This window comes from Castanea sativa, chromosome 7 (assembly GCF_040712315.1).
Source record: "Castanea sativa cultivar Marrone di Chiusa Pesio chromosome 7, ASM4071231v1".
Lineage (NCBI taxonomy): Eukaryota > Viridiplantae > Streptophyta > Magnoliopsida > Fagales > Fagaceae > Castanea > Castanea sativa.
Window position 1 is genome coordinate 17096753 of NC_134019.1, and position 13610 is coordinate 17110362.

The following is a 13610-nucleotide window of genomic DNA, read 5'->3' on the forward strand; positions in this document are numbered from 1 at the left end:
AAAAGCGGTTGAAGGGTAAAATTGATAAATCCTGTTACCGCAAGTAGTATAAAAGGCTATAGGTGTGAACAGTGAAAGGGGGGAAGGAGAATAACGGCAAAAACAGAGGTAGAAAGAAAGAAAAGAAAGCAAAGTAAACGAAGGAGAAAAAGAGAGAGGAAAGATACAGAAATCCCAAAGAAAAAACATGAGTGATAGGAATAGAGGCATGCATCAATAGGTTACCCATTTGTCTCCCTCTCAATAGACCTACTCTCTGATAAGCTAAGAATCCAAGTTTAAGCCATCTAGGCCCTTTTTCTAAGGTGTGTAATCTCTACGGCTGGAGCTTCTTCTGAGGTTACCCATATTGGAGATCGGCTCCCTTTTTGGACTTGTGTTTGCTGAACAGCTAAGCCATTTTTTTGGCAGACGAATTTTGTTTTTGGTTGATGAATGATTAACTCATTATCTTATTGCTGAACTATTTGCTGCAATTTTGTTATTCGTGATTGTATTTCTCTGCCGTGACCTCATTATTCTCCCTTGTTGTGTTATTTATGTGTTATTATTATTTGTAGAGATGTTTTAGTTATCTTGTCGTATCGTGTTTCCTGCTATAATATTTGTAACAATCGTTCCTGCCGTGAGCATGTTGTACATTCAAGGCTCTAGCCAAGGCGCGTCTACATTTGGATAGCTTAACTTGCAGATAAGCTGACCTAAGGTGTGTTTCAATTAGGCTAGTCCCAACGCTCCTACCTCAGAATTACAGGTCGTGGTACACCAGGAAAAATCAAGCTCAAAACACAAAAAGGCCCACCACAAATGCTAATTCCAATCTTTTTTGGGGTGGCGAGTTGGGCTCATTGCAGTGGATCTTATTTCTTCTATACAACACCAACCAAGCAACCATAACAAAAGTCTTAAGCTGTCTAGGTTGCTAACCCACCAGTGATACTATATCAGAGATAGAATTAATTTGAGGGTAGTCTTTTTTAATTCAGCCGATGATTAGTTCTCAAATAGGTAGAAGATCCACACAACCCCATAGTGCATGGTAGGTATCTTTCAAAGAGCTAGAACAAAGGCTACATAGAGGATTATCCAAAACCTTCCTCCTCTATGAATTTGTTTTCGTTGATAAAGCTTCAAAACATGCATGCCATAGGAAAATTTTAACCTTGTTTGGGACACCCAGTTTCCAAATACGATTCCAAAAAGATTTTGGGGGGGGGGGGTTTGTATTTGAGCTTGAGGCTCTATCCCTCCTCTCCAAATCAAGCAACAATTGGTACCCGATCTTCATAGTGTAATTTCCATTCCTATTCCTCGACCAAATCAAGCAATTCTACTGTCTAATCACACAAAGTGGAATGATTATTTAATTTATATTTATATGAGTCATAAATGGGTGGTTGGATAATTATGTACCCAGCTTATCTATGACCAAACCTAAATCCCACCAAACCCAGTGTGGCTTACTAAACTATAAAGATAGAATGTAAAAGAAATCACACTTCGCTAGACACTTTTTTTTTATTTTTTTATTTTAATAATAGTAGTAAAATTTGCTCAATTCATTATATCTTCTCTTCCCTTTTTATTTTTATTTTTTATTATACCAACAAAGAAAAGAGACAAATTTTTTATTCTTTCACTTTTCTTTTCTTTTCTTTTAAGTTCTTCCAAAACATGTTTCTCAAAAAAAAAAAAAAAAAAACTTCCAAAACATAGCAGATGAAAAATTAATAACTTTCTCTGTCATCAAAATTTTCCCAAGTTTTTGTTCCTTTTATTTTATGTCACAAAAGTATGTCACACACCCCGCTCTAACTCTTACATCCAGTAAAATACCAAATAACTTCTCCATTTTCCACTCCTTACTTTGACAACTTTGACTCAGCCAGCTTTTTTCTAAAACCCTCTCTAAAACCCTACACTAGTCTCTGCTACTCTCTCTCTCTCTCTCTGCTGCAGTGATCAGGTATCTCTGGTCCCTCTTAGCTATCTTAGTTCTGATGAAATTGCTTCACCCACTATTTAGTGTTTGGTTACAAAGAAAATTATAAACAAAACCCAAAAAAAAAAAAAATTTGAAATAGTCTCATCATTTTGTTTGATGCTTTGTTTTTCCTCAAAAAAAAAAAAAAAAAAAAAAATCTTGATTGAAACAAGTGAGTTATTTTGATAGGAGCTTGATGGCTTTTTTTAAAACTCTGGTTTCATTTCTTTTTCCCTCGTTTTCTCTGAACCAAACAGAAACGTATAATTGATTCATTGAAAATTTGGTTTGTTCTGTTCTTTTCTGAATTTGGGATTCACTGTACTGATCTGATTATATTGAAATTTCAGAAAAAAAGGGCTAAATTTGTCTATGATCATTTCATTTTTAAAATTTCTCCTTTGTGTATTCTGTTTGGTTCCTAGGAAAACAGGGAGAAAATTGTGAATAGAGAAAACTGAAACATGACAGATTATTTATTATTCCTGACAACCAAAGAGTGCCTTGCAAGATCTATGTTTTGCAATATTTTGAAAATGGTCTGCGTGAAAAATCTGTACCTAGAAAATGTTGTGGCTTATGGGGCTCTTTGACATGTGGTGTTACTTTGAGTTTTTGTGTAGTTAGAATCATTGCAACCTTTGAACATTGAAAGTTCATTTAGTTAAAAGTTATGAATGGAGTTTAGCTTTTTTGGAAAGTTTTGCCCCAATGGTTAATGGGTCGATGAGCTTTCATACAAAATCTGTGAGGCTTTTGTGAACACATTGTTGACATCCTCTGTCTTGTGTGTGTTTGTTTGTTGAATACCAGATAAGAATGACCATTGTAAGTAAAATTAAAATGTGGAAGTGAAGATTTGATGACAAGGTAGGAAGAATTGTATTTGTTAGGGGTGTTTGATTTTATGCATGCCTATTGCAGTATGTATACTACAAGTCTTTTTGTGAGCTGGGTTTGTCATGCAGTAGAATGATCTTAAATATTATTTACATTTTCTTAGTTTAGTGCAGAAGAGATTTTAGTGTGTACAGATTTTGTTTTTACATGCTGCTCTTTGCCTCTTTCCCCATCCCCTTTAAAGTTTTAACAATTTTAGATAAGTGGACAACTTTATAGAATGCTCTCTGCAAATTTGTTAAATTTGGAACATAATCTCCAATAAGGCAATAACTTACTTTGGGATTGGCCATTGACCTCTAGCTCAAATGATACTTCTTCATCCCTCAATTATGGGATGGATGCCAAGGTGGTGGGTTCAAAATTCATTGGGTGTATGTGTAACTTACTAATTTCTTAAAAACAAAACTTACTTTGGGTATTGGAAATATATGCTTTTGGCAGAGTTGGTTGTTACCATTTTTAGCTATTATGGAGCTGCCACTGAAAGTAGAAATCATCTCTGCTATGATTGTAGCTTTTCAAGAAAATCTTTGTAGGATCCTGATTTTTTGTGAGATAGCAGGAAGTGTCCATCTCTTGGAATGCTGACAGAGTGGTTGGTCCATTAAGAATTGGAAAGGTGAAGTCCTTTACTATAGTCCTTGTTAAGGTGGCTTGGTCAGCTCACATCTATCATGTCTAAATAGAAAGGAACTCCAGAATTCATGGAAGTAGTCTTAAAGCCTAGGAAGCTTTGTTCTATCACAATTATTGGCTATAGAAGGAGGTCCATTTCGAACAAAATTTCTGATTCTAATAGCAACAGAAAAATCTGTTAGATGTGACTAATTTCCCAGTAGCTTTTGGGTCATTAGTTTCTGATTTGTTGCTATAAATTTACTTGCTCTGCTCTAAGAGCTACTTACTTTGTGTTGCCCCTGGGCATGAGCTTATCTACTTAGCCTGTCAGGGGTGAATATCCCTTGGACTACCCGACAACTGAATTTGGTGGGTGGGGTTAGTTGTCTGTAGGTTTTACTGGCTAAAGGCAAGTCCAAAGGCTACTCCTTAGAAAGGTTCCTAATGTTATCCAAAAAAAAAAAAATGAGCTACTTACTATGTGTGGCCATAGAGCTCTAGCTCAACTGGCACCTCCTCCCCTTGCAAGTGCTAGGTGGAAGGTGCGGTCATGGGTTCAAGACTTACTTGGTACATGTATTACATACCAATTAAAAAAAAAGGGAGCTAATCCAGCTGTTCAAAATGTTTCTGGAGCACTAAGCTGCTTGTGGTTTTTTCTGTTTGTTTCCAAGCCTCTGTGTATACTGTACTTCACTTCTTCTATTGAATGATAAATGTCATTTATAAAAGAAAAAATATCTATCTCTTTTAGTTTACATATTATCTACTGGACCTTATATGTATCTTGAGTTTAAAAAAAAATGCAGAATCGTTCAACTTGGGGTCCTTTGAACTTTAGTTGATTGTAGTGAATTCTTTGTCTGGCCTCTCTTTTAAAATATTATCTCTGATTATTCAATAAAACCCTAAGATAAAAACAAATTCTAAAATCATGGATACTTTTTTCTTAAGTGAGACCTTCTATAGCCTGTTGAAAGGAGGTCAGCTTTTCTAGAAATATTTATGAACTCTAAATCCATGTTGAAGAATTAGGTATTAAATATTTCAAGGTCCAATACAAACTTAGCCTGTTAGCCATTCTGCTGCCAAGTTATAGCTAAAATTTCTCCCCCTTCCTGATTTAATCAACTATTTGGTGGGTATAATTTATTAATTTTCTTTACCATATAAAATTTGTGACCCTATTCTTCATCATCAGAGTGGAGTTTGTTTAGCCCTAGTTGCATTTATGGAGAACCACTTGGAACTTCTAAAATTATCCCAAAAGTAGAATTGATTTGAGCACACATAAATCCCAAATACATAGGATGAGATATTCCAAATTACTCCATTGCCTCTGTTAATAGTAATGAGTCATACCATCTTTACTTGATAGTCAATAGAACTTTGTTTTTGTAATTGTTATAGGTGGAATTTTTCTAGCACACCATCATCTAACAAAAGAAATCGTGTTATCTGCAGAGAGTAAGCGACAGATTAATAAAGAAAAAAGATGGAGAAAGTTGTTCATTTCCCAAAACTCCCTATTGAGTTTCTCATGCGGCCTTCTTCTAACAACATCAGAGATGTTTTAATCAAAACCATACCTTCTGCATCAAAGGTACTTTAGATGGAAGGCTACTGTCTCTTCCATTGCTCAAATTCAGTCTCTAGTTATTCTCAGTTGTCCATGTTACTTGTCTAACCTGATTTTGTTATGCTATTTGTCAACAGCCTGAGATCAAGAGGATTCTGGAATCAGTATATGGTTGCGAAGTTGAAAAGGTACGGACACTAAATATGCGAGGAAAGAAAAAGATGAGAGGGGGGCGCTTGATTGCAAGACCAGATTACAAGAAGGCTTATGTGACTCTAAAGAATCCTTCGTCCTTCTCTCCCGACATGAATCCTATCCATTTAGTTAAAGAGGAAAAGAATAAATAAGAAGTCAATTTCAAGCATCATCAAGAAGTGAGGAATCTCACTAAATTGACTAGGATTTAATTTTGAGAAGTAATCAAGTCAGGGAGGCAGAAGTGGCATTAATGTTGATCCAGTGTTGCCCATTGGTTCTATTCCAGATTCATAACTAGAAAGTTTCTCAAATTAATTCAACAGCCCTTTTCATTGCTTTCCGAAATGAAACTCTATTCTTTAATTGTTTAGCTATAAATTCTCTATGAACTCTAGTTTTTGGGAGAGCCCATAGACACTGGAATGTCTAAGGGCCCGTTTGGTACGTGTGTTTAAACAACAATTTTAAGTTTTTTTGAAAATATGTGTGGGTGAAAAAATCTGTGGAAATACGTGGAATGTTGTTTAAAAATTGAAAACATGTGTTTATACACATGTACCAAACATGCCATAAGTTTTCATAGAGCAGAACGTATCTATCGACTATCAAGGTAGTTAGGCTTTTGGGAAAAGATTTTTATCTATTTTGAAGTTTAGGTTAGGGCTGTCCAAGGGATTCGACAAATCGACCCACCCAGACTGACCAACAAGAACCGATCCAATTCGGTGACTATATATAATGGTCGAAGGCGGGTTCGGGGACTTTAGAGTTTGATTCTGATTTCTGATGAGTCGAGTCTCGGTTTCTTTCCTTTTGCTTATAAGAAAAACCAAACCTAACCTGGACTGAACCGTGGACAATCCAAATATTGGTATTTTTATTTACATGGATTTGGAAATGATAAATGCCCATTATTTATGTTTGATTACCCATGCAGAAGACAAAAAAGTTAATTGTGTTTGCCAATTGAGATATCTCTTCCTATTAGAATTTAGGAGTTTGAACATAATTAACTGCTATTGTGTTTAATGACTCATCTGAACGAGAATGAAGTTATTGCTTTGGCCAAATTTTGAAGTTTTTGACCTTTCTATTTACACCCAAAATTTCACGAAAATGTTTTTATTACTCATACTCCTATTTTAAGTAGTTGTTGTCAATACTGTGGGTACCCAAAAGACCTCTTAAGTGGGGTTAGTTGAAAGAGAACTAAATCTTGATAAAGACCCACATCGCCAGGTGGGAGAAGGTCTTGTGCTTTATATGGAATGCCTCGTACTCTAATTGGTAAAAGGTTTTTTAAAACTTTAAGGGTGAGGTTTTGTGTCACTCCCAAATAAGGCAATATTTTGCCAATGAAGAGTTGGGGGTGACAAAATTATTGTTTTGAAATTCGGACTGAATCGGGTTATTCGACCGGGTTAATCGAGAACTAGATTGAGATCTAGTTTTTCACGGTTCTTTTTTTTTTTTTTTTTTTTTTTTTTTTTTTTTAACTTTCTAAAAAAATCGTAATTATTAAATAATCAATGAACCTCTTGAACCTTGATTAGACCGAACAATTTGACAGAACTGGTCACTGTTCAACCACGGTCAAAGCTTGGTTTTTAAGTAATGAAAAATAAACAATTTGCTTGCACCACATCTAGAACCTAGTAGAGAAATTTTTAATTAACCCCCTAACCACTACGCTAAGGCTGGTTATTTATGCTTCTTGTGAGCAAACTAATTTATTTGAGCTATATTTAAAAGAATGCCATAAGAATAATTTAAACTTTCATTACTATATATTTATATTATAATCAATATTAATAATATTTATTATATCATTTATTTTAATTAGACATCTCAAAAGAGGGAATATACATTGAAATAATTATAATTAAAATCCTTCAAATATATTCATAGTTTTATACTTAAATAATTAACTATAACTTTATTGTTTTCTTATGCTTTATTATTGTGAGGGCCTGAGGACCCGAGGATGTAAAGGCATGGATGTAGGGGAATGTACAGAGGGTAAATTGGTGATATATGGCTAAGAAAGTGAAAATATCGGGTTCAAGGGCAGGTAGCTGTGAACTCCGCATTGAATACACTGTACCTAGTTTCTCTTTCGCATTAAATAAGGAGCGTTAGCTTTATCAGTTGCATTGATGTGGAGGTGACCTGAACAGTGCACATCACAGTTAAGCAACTCTTTTCTACCGTCTTCTTCAATCAAACATACAAGTGTCAACAAAAGAAAGGAGTTAGGTGAGAGATGAAGAGTTGAGATGACAAAAACTAGGAGTATAAATAAGAAGGAAGGAAGCCAGGAGGGGGAGACGGTTCAGTGATAAAAGAAAGAAGATACTGGTACATGAAGGGAATGAGTTTTTCCTCATGAAAAGTTATAGGACGAGTATTAATTGCTTCTTTTTATTTGAGAGATCCTTAGGACACAACTGTCCTTTGTTGTTTTGTTCCTTCTCTATAAATTCATTGTTTTGGGCCTGAAATTATTGGATTCATTCTTGGGCTTTTAGACCAGGGCGTGATTTTTGGTTCTTACAATTGGCGCTGTCTGTGAGAACAAAAAAGTGTGACGTTGTGTTTTGGAGGTAAATGGCGAGCGTAAGTCAGGATAGAGAAGAATCAGTTGGTTCGCAGGGGGAGAATTAGTTGGTTCGTAGGGGGAGAATCAGTCTTTAACCATGCAACGGAGAAATGATAGAGTGCGCACCCCAAGTATGGTAGAGGAGTCGTATCACAGTGATTAAGCCAGAAGAAGTCATACATACAGCGAGAATCGCGTTTCTCATGAGGAAGAGATGCAGCAAATGCAAGCAGAGATAGATTATTTGCGTAGAAGGTTGAAACGAAGGAGAAGTAATAGAAGGAGTCCCTCCTAGTCGTCTAGTGATAGCTCGGGGGGAGGAAAGGGTAGGGAAGGTTATGGTGGGAACAAATCCCCCCTTGGCAAATCTCATCCTGCTTTTTCTTATTTCGACAAAGTTAAGAGTGGGGGGAGCAAACGAGCTGTTGGATGGTCATATCAAGGCACGGGAAATGACGCTATGAGTAAGGCCTTGAGGCAAATTGCTAAATCACCTTTTGCAAGAAGGATAAATAAGGCAAAGCTCCCTCATCGTTTCTCTCAGCCTACTTTTACCATTTATAATGGAAGGACCGACCCCGTGGAGCACGTTAGCCATTTTAACCAGAAAATGGCAGTTCATTCAAATAACGAAGCTTTGATGTGTAGGGTTTTTCCTTCCAGCCTTGGGCCAGTAGCTATGCGTTGGTTTGATGCTTTGGGGGAAGGATTCGTAGGGTCTTTTGAGGAGCTTACAAGAGCGTTTGGGGCTCGGTTCATAATGTGCAGTAGGGTCCCTAAGCCTTTAGATGCGTTGTTATCCATGGCAATGAGAGAAGGAGAGACACTAAAAACTTATTTAGACAGGTACTGGGAAACCTATAATGAGATTGATGGTGATGTTGAGGATGTGGCTGTAAAGACTTTTAAGGTGGGGCTCCCCACCGAGCACGGTCTAAGAAAATCATTGATAATGAAAGCTGCTTTAAATATGCGCCAACTTACGGATCGCATAGATAAGTATAAACGAGTTGAGGAGGATTAGATTCAAGGCAAAGGTAAGGCAAAAATGTTACCAGAGAGAAGGGATCCTCGGGGTGGGGGGTATCAAGGCAATCGTCCTCGACGAGATTTCCCAGGGCATTCATTGCCATTAGGGACTCCTTTGGTTAACTCATTGTTTAAGGAACCAGTATATCAAATACTGGAGAAGATATGGAATCAGCCTTATTTTAGATGGCCTAACAAAATGAGTGGAGATGCATCCTTAAGAAACCAAAGTCTTCATTGTCATTACCATCAAGACAAGGGGCATACAACGGAGGAATGTACGACATTGTGTGATCATTTGAACCAGTTGGCCAGGGTGGGGAAGCTTGATCATTTCTTATCTCGGCCGGAAGGACAGTTGGGGCACCAAGGGGCGGGCTCACATCGTGGTAATACGCCCCGACCAGCATTGGGAACCATTAACGTCATTTTGGTGAAGCTGGGGGGGGGGGGAGCTCGAGACATCTTCCAGGGTTATGTCTGTATGGGGTGGTCTTAGGGATGAAGCCATGAATAGAGGTAACCAAATTGCTAAGAGGATGAAGTTGTCGGCAATCCTCGTCTTGGGTTTCTCTGAGAAGGATAAGAAGGGAACGTGCCAACCACATGATGATGCTTTGGTAGTCATTATCCGGATTGGGGGATATGATGTGAAACGAGTATTAGTTGATGACGGAAGTGGAGAAAAAATTATGTATCCTGATTTGTTTAATGGTTTAAATTTGAAAGTTGAAGACCTTGAAAAGTATGACTCACCTTTAGTAGGCTTCAATGGGAAGCCAGTGATTCCTCAGGGAATGATTAGGTTGCCCGTGCAGGTGGAGGATGAAAAAGTACAGGTTAACTTTATAGTTGTAAAGGCCTACTCGTCCTACACGGCTATCTTGACTAGGCCATGGCTTCATGCTATGAGTGAAGTTTTGTTAACTTTGCATGTGAAGGTTAGATACCCCACTCGTGGATGGGTAGGAGTGTTACTTGGTAGTCAGTCAGTAGCCAGGCAATGTTGGTGTTCATGATCATTAGAACAATTGAGAATCTAGAGACGGGGACAAATCAGAAAATTCTATAGCAATTAAAGAACCCTACCCTGGGCTAGGGTTCCGACCTTGGGGGAGATTCGGCTGAAGAGCTCGAAAGGGTATTCATAAGGGGGGATAAGGAAAAGTATTTTTAGGTGGGATCCCAATTACCTATGTCGGAAAAAATAGAGATGGTTAAGTTTCTAGAGGCTAATATTGATGTTTTGCTTGGATGACGTATGATGTCCCGGCGGTAGACCCTGAGTTTATTTGTCATCAATTGAATGTCAGTCCTAAGGCCGTGCCCCGTAAACAGCCTCCTCGGCATGTGTCTCAGGATCATGCTGAGGCCGTAAGGGAAGAGGTAAATAAGTTGAAGCAAGCTAGGGCTATTAAAGAAATATTTTACCCTGAATGGCTTGCTAACACGGTAGTGGTTAAAAAGAAGAATGGGAAGTGGAGAGTGTGTGTAGATTTCACTGATCTGAACAAGGTGTGCCCAAAGGATCCCTTCCCCATTCCAAGAATTGATCAACCGGTGGATGCTACTGTTGGGCATCCTCGGATGAGTTTCCTCGATGCTTTTCAAGGTTATCATCAGATACCTTTATCCTTAGCGGATCAGGAAAAAACAACTTTTTTTGCTCCTAATGGCAATTATCATTATCAGGTAATGCCTTTTGGTCTCAAGAATGCATGATCCACTTATCAAAGAATGGTGACTAGGATGTTTGAATCACAACTAAGGCGAAACATGGAAGCTTATATTGACGATATGGTAGTCAAGAGCAAAAAGGTGGAGGATCATTTTGTGGACTTGGAAGAGACATTCTCAGTCCTGAGGAAGCACAAGCTGCGGTTAAATGCTTCCAAGTGCTCTTTCTGGGTAAGTTCGGGAAAGTTTCTTCGTTATATGATAACACATTGGGGAATTGAAGTTAATCTTGACCAGATTAAGGCCATCATGAGATTACATCCACCTCGGAACCCCAAGGAGGTGCAGAGATTGACTGGTATGGTAGTAGCATTAAATAGGTTTATCTTTCGGTCCGCAGACATGTGTCGACCTTTTTATCAACTCTTACATAAGGGGAAAGATTTTCAATGGACTAATGAATGCAATCTAGCCTTTGAGGATCTAAAGCAATATTTAGCTAGCCGACCAATATTATCTAGACTTGAGAAGGAGGAGGTGTTGTACGCCTACCTGGCGATCACAGATTAGGCTGTTAGTCTTGTACTTGTACGTAATGATAATGGAGTTCAAAAGCTTGTGTATTATGTTAGTAAATCTTTACAAGAAAAAGAAATGCGTTATTTGCCTTTGGAAAAGGCAATGTTAGCTGTTGTACATGCTACGAGGAAGCTTCCACATTATTTTCAAGCCCACACAGTAGTTGTGCTTACTTAGTTGCCTTTATAGGCTCTCATGAGGAAATCAGACTACATTGGCCGAGTGGCAAAATGGGGAACAAGGCTTGGAGCATATGATGTTAAGTACCTGCCTCGGATAGCCGTCAAAGGACAGGTTCTTGCTGATTTTGTGACCGAGTTTACTAAGGGTAATTTCAAGAAAGAAGAAGTAATATTAGCAGTTACATCTGCTAGATCCGTTGATGTTCTCCCCTGGGAAGTTTATACAGATGGCGCGTCTAACCGAAAAGGAGTAGGAATTGGGATTGTATTGATTACTCTCGAGAGACTGGTTATGGAAAAGTCATTACGGTTAGGGTTTATAGCCACTAACAATGAGGCCGAATATAAGGCTTTTTTGGCAGGAGCTTTAATGGTTCAACAGATGGGGGGAGAGGTGGTAGAAGTGTATTGTTTTTTCCGATTAGTCGTGGGGCAAATCAATGGGGAGTTTGAGGCTAGGGATGAGAGGATGCAAGGATATCTCAGTAGGGTGAAAGGTGCTTTAAGTAGGTTTAAGAGTTTTGTGGTGAAGCACATCCCAAGAGGACAAAATGCTTATGCCGATTCATTGGCTATGTTGGCTACATCTTTGGGATCGAAACTCCCATGGGTGGTCCTGGTGCAAGACATGATGAACTCCAGTCTCGCTAGCATATCAGCAGTCGGCATTCACAGTATTCAGGTTGGACCAAGTTGGATGGATCCTATTGTAACCTTTTTAAAGCAAGGAACACTGCCCGAGGATAAAGTTGAGGCAGAAAAGGTGCACAGAAATGCTCCTCGTTATTGGCTATCCGAGGAGCATAAGTTATATAGACGTTCTTATTCAGGTTCGTATCTTTTGTGTGTTCATCTTGAAGCAATAGAGCCCATATTAGAGGAGTTACATGAAGGCATATGTGGGAGCCATACTAGAGGAAGGTTTTTGGCTCATCGGACTCTAACGCAAGGGTATTGGTGGCCAAACATGCATAAAACTTCACAAGATTACGCAAAGAAATGTGATCAGTGTCAAAGGTTTGCACTAAATATTCATCAACTAGGAGGAGTCTGAAATCCATTATCCAACCCATGGCCATTTGCTTGGTGGGGCTTAGACATCGTCGGACCTTTTCCTTGGGCGAGTGGTAATTGAAGATGGCTCCTCGTCAACACAGATTATTTCACTAAATGGGTGGAGGCCGAGCCTTTAGCTAAGATCAGAGATGTAGATGCAAAGAGATTTATCTGGAAGAATATAGTTACTTGGTTTGGAATCCCGCACACTCTGATCTCTGATAATGGTATTCAGTTTGATAGCAAAGCCTTCCGAAGGTATTGTGGAGATTTGGGAATAAGGAATGGGTATTCGACACCAGCATACCCTCAAGGAAATGGTTAAGTAGAAGCCACCAACAAAGTCATCTTGTCCGGGTTGAAGAAGAGGCTAGATGATGCTAAAGGAAGACGGGTAGAAGAATTGCCTCATGTACTATGGACTTATCGTACTACTCCCCGTAAATCGACTAGTGAGACGCCTTTCTCAATGACATACGGCATGGAAGCAGTAATTCCTCTGAAGTCAAGATTCCCAACTTTGAAGTCTGAGCAGTATAGCATTGAAGGAAATCATCGCATGCTCCTGGATAACCTTGATACTGTTGAGGAAAGAAGAGAAGTAGCCAGCGTGAAGATGGCCAATTATCAGCAAAAGCTCAAGCAAACATATGACGAGGGGGTGAAGCCAAGGCCATTAGTGCCAGGAGATCTTGTTTTAAGAAAAGTAGTAGTAACAGCAAAGAATCTTGCGTGGAGTAAGTTGGGTCCTAATTTGGAAGGGCCATATAGAATCACGTCTGTAGCAGGTATTGGAGCTTATTACTTGGAAGACTTAGATGAAAAACTGGAATGTAAACAATCTACGACGTTATTATTATTAAATATAAGATCTCCTTTTGGTGTATAAATTGCAAGCTTGTCCTATTTTACTATTTTGTGTTCCTTTATTGACATAATTATCGTTATAGCAAAACCTCCTAAGTGTTAAACTGAACTTAGTTCTTGTTCGACTTCTCGGGCCACAAGTCTAAGGAAAATTAACACAGTAGCAAAATCTCCTAAGTGTTAAACTGAATTTAGTGCTTGTTTGGCTCCTCGGGCCACAAGTCTAAGGAAAATTAACACGATGGTAAAGTTTCTAAGTGTTAAACTAAACTTAGTGCTTGTTCGGCTCCTCAGGCCACAAGTCTAAGGAAAATTAACACAGTGGTAAAGTTTCTAAGT

At 38.5% G+C, this 13610-nt stretch overlaps 4 protein-coding genes across 4 annotated transcripts; all 4 read left to right on the plus strand.

The window, feature by feature from the left end:
* Positions 1-1845: 1845 nt before the first annotated feature.
* Positions 1846-5627, plus strand: LOC142643794 (uncharacterized). The gene is made up of 3 exons (XM_075818509.1): positions 1846-1966; positions 4970-5108; positions 5222-5627. Exons 2-3 carry the CDS (start codon positions 5001-5003, stop codon positions 5429-5431), a joined length of 318 nt encoding a protein of 105 aa, XP_075674624.1. The 5' UTR covers positions 1846-1966; positions 4970-5000; the 3' UTR covers positions 5432-5627.
* A 2714-nt stretch (positions 5628-8341) lies between these two features.
* Positions 8342-8905, plus strand: LOC142644056 (uncharacterized). Its single transcript, XM_075818741.1, has one exon. It carries the CDS (start codon positions 8342-8344, stop codon positions 8903-8905), a length of 564 nt encoding a protein of 187 aa, XP_075674856.1.
* Positions 8906-9386: 481 nt separating this feature from the next.
* Positions 9387-10632, plus strand: LOC142644057 (uncharacterized). Its single transcript, XM_075818742.1, has 2 exons — positions 9387-9851; positions 10603-10632. The coding sequence occupies exons 1-2, from the start codon at positions 9387-9389 to the stop codon at positions 10630-10632; spliced, it is 495 nt and encodes a 164-aa protein (XP_075674857.1).
* A 54-nt stretch (positions 10633-10686) lies between these two features.
* LOC142644058 (uncharacterized) lies at positions 10687-13293 on the plus strand. The gene is made up of 3 exons (XM_075818744.1): positions 10687-10950; positions 11356-12178; positions 12734-13293. The coding sequence occupies exons 1-3, from the start codon at positions 10687-10689 to the stop codon at positions 13291-13293; spliced, it is 1647 nt and encodes a 548-aa protein (XP_075674859.1).
* Positions 13294-13610: the final 317 nt, after the last annotated feature.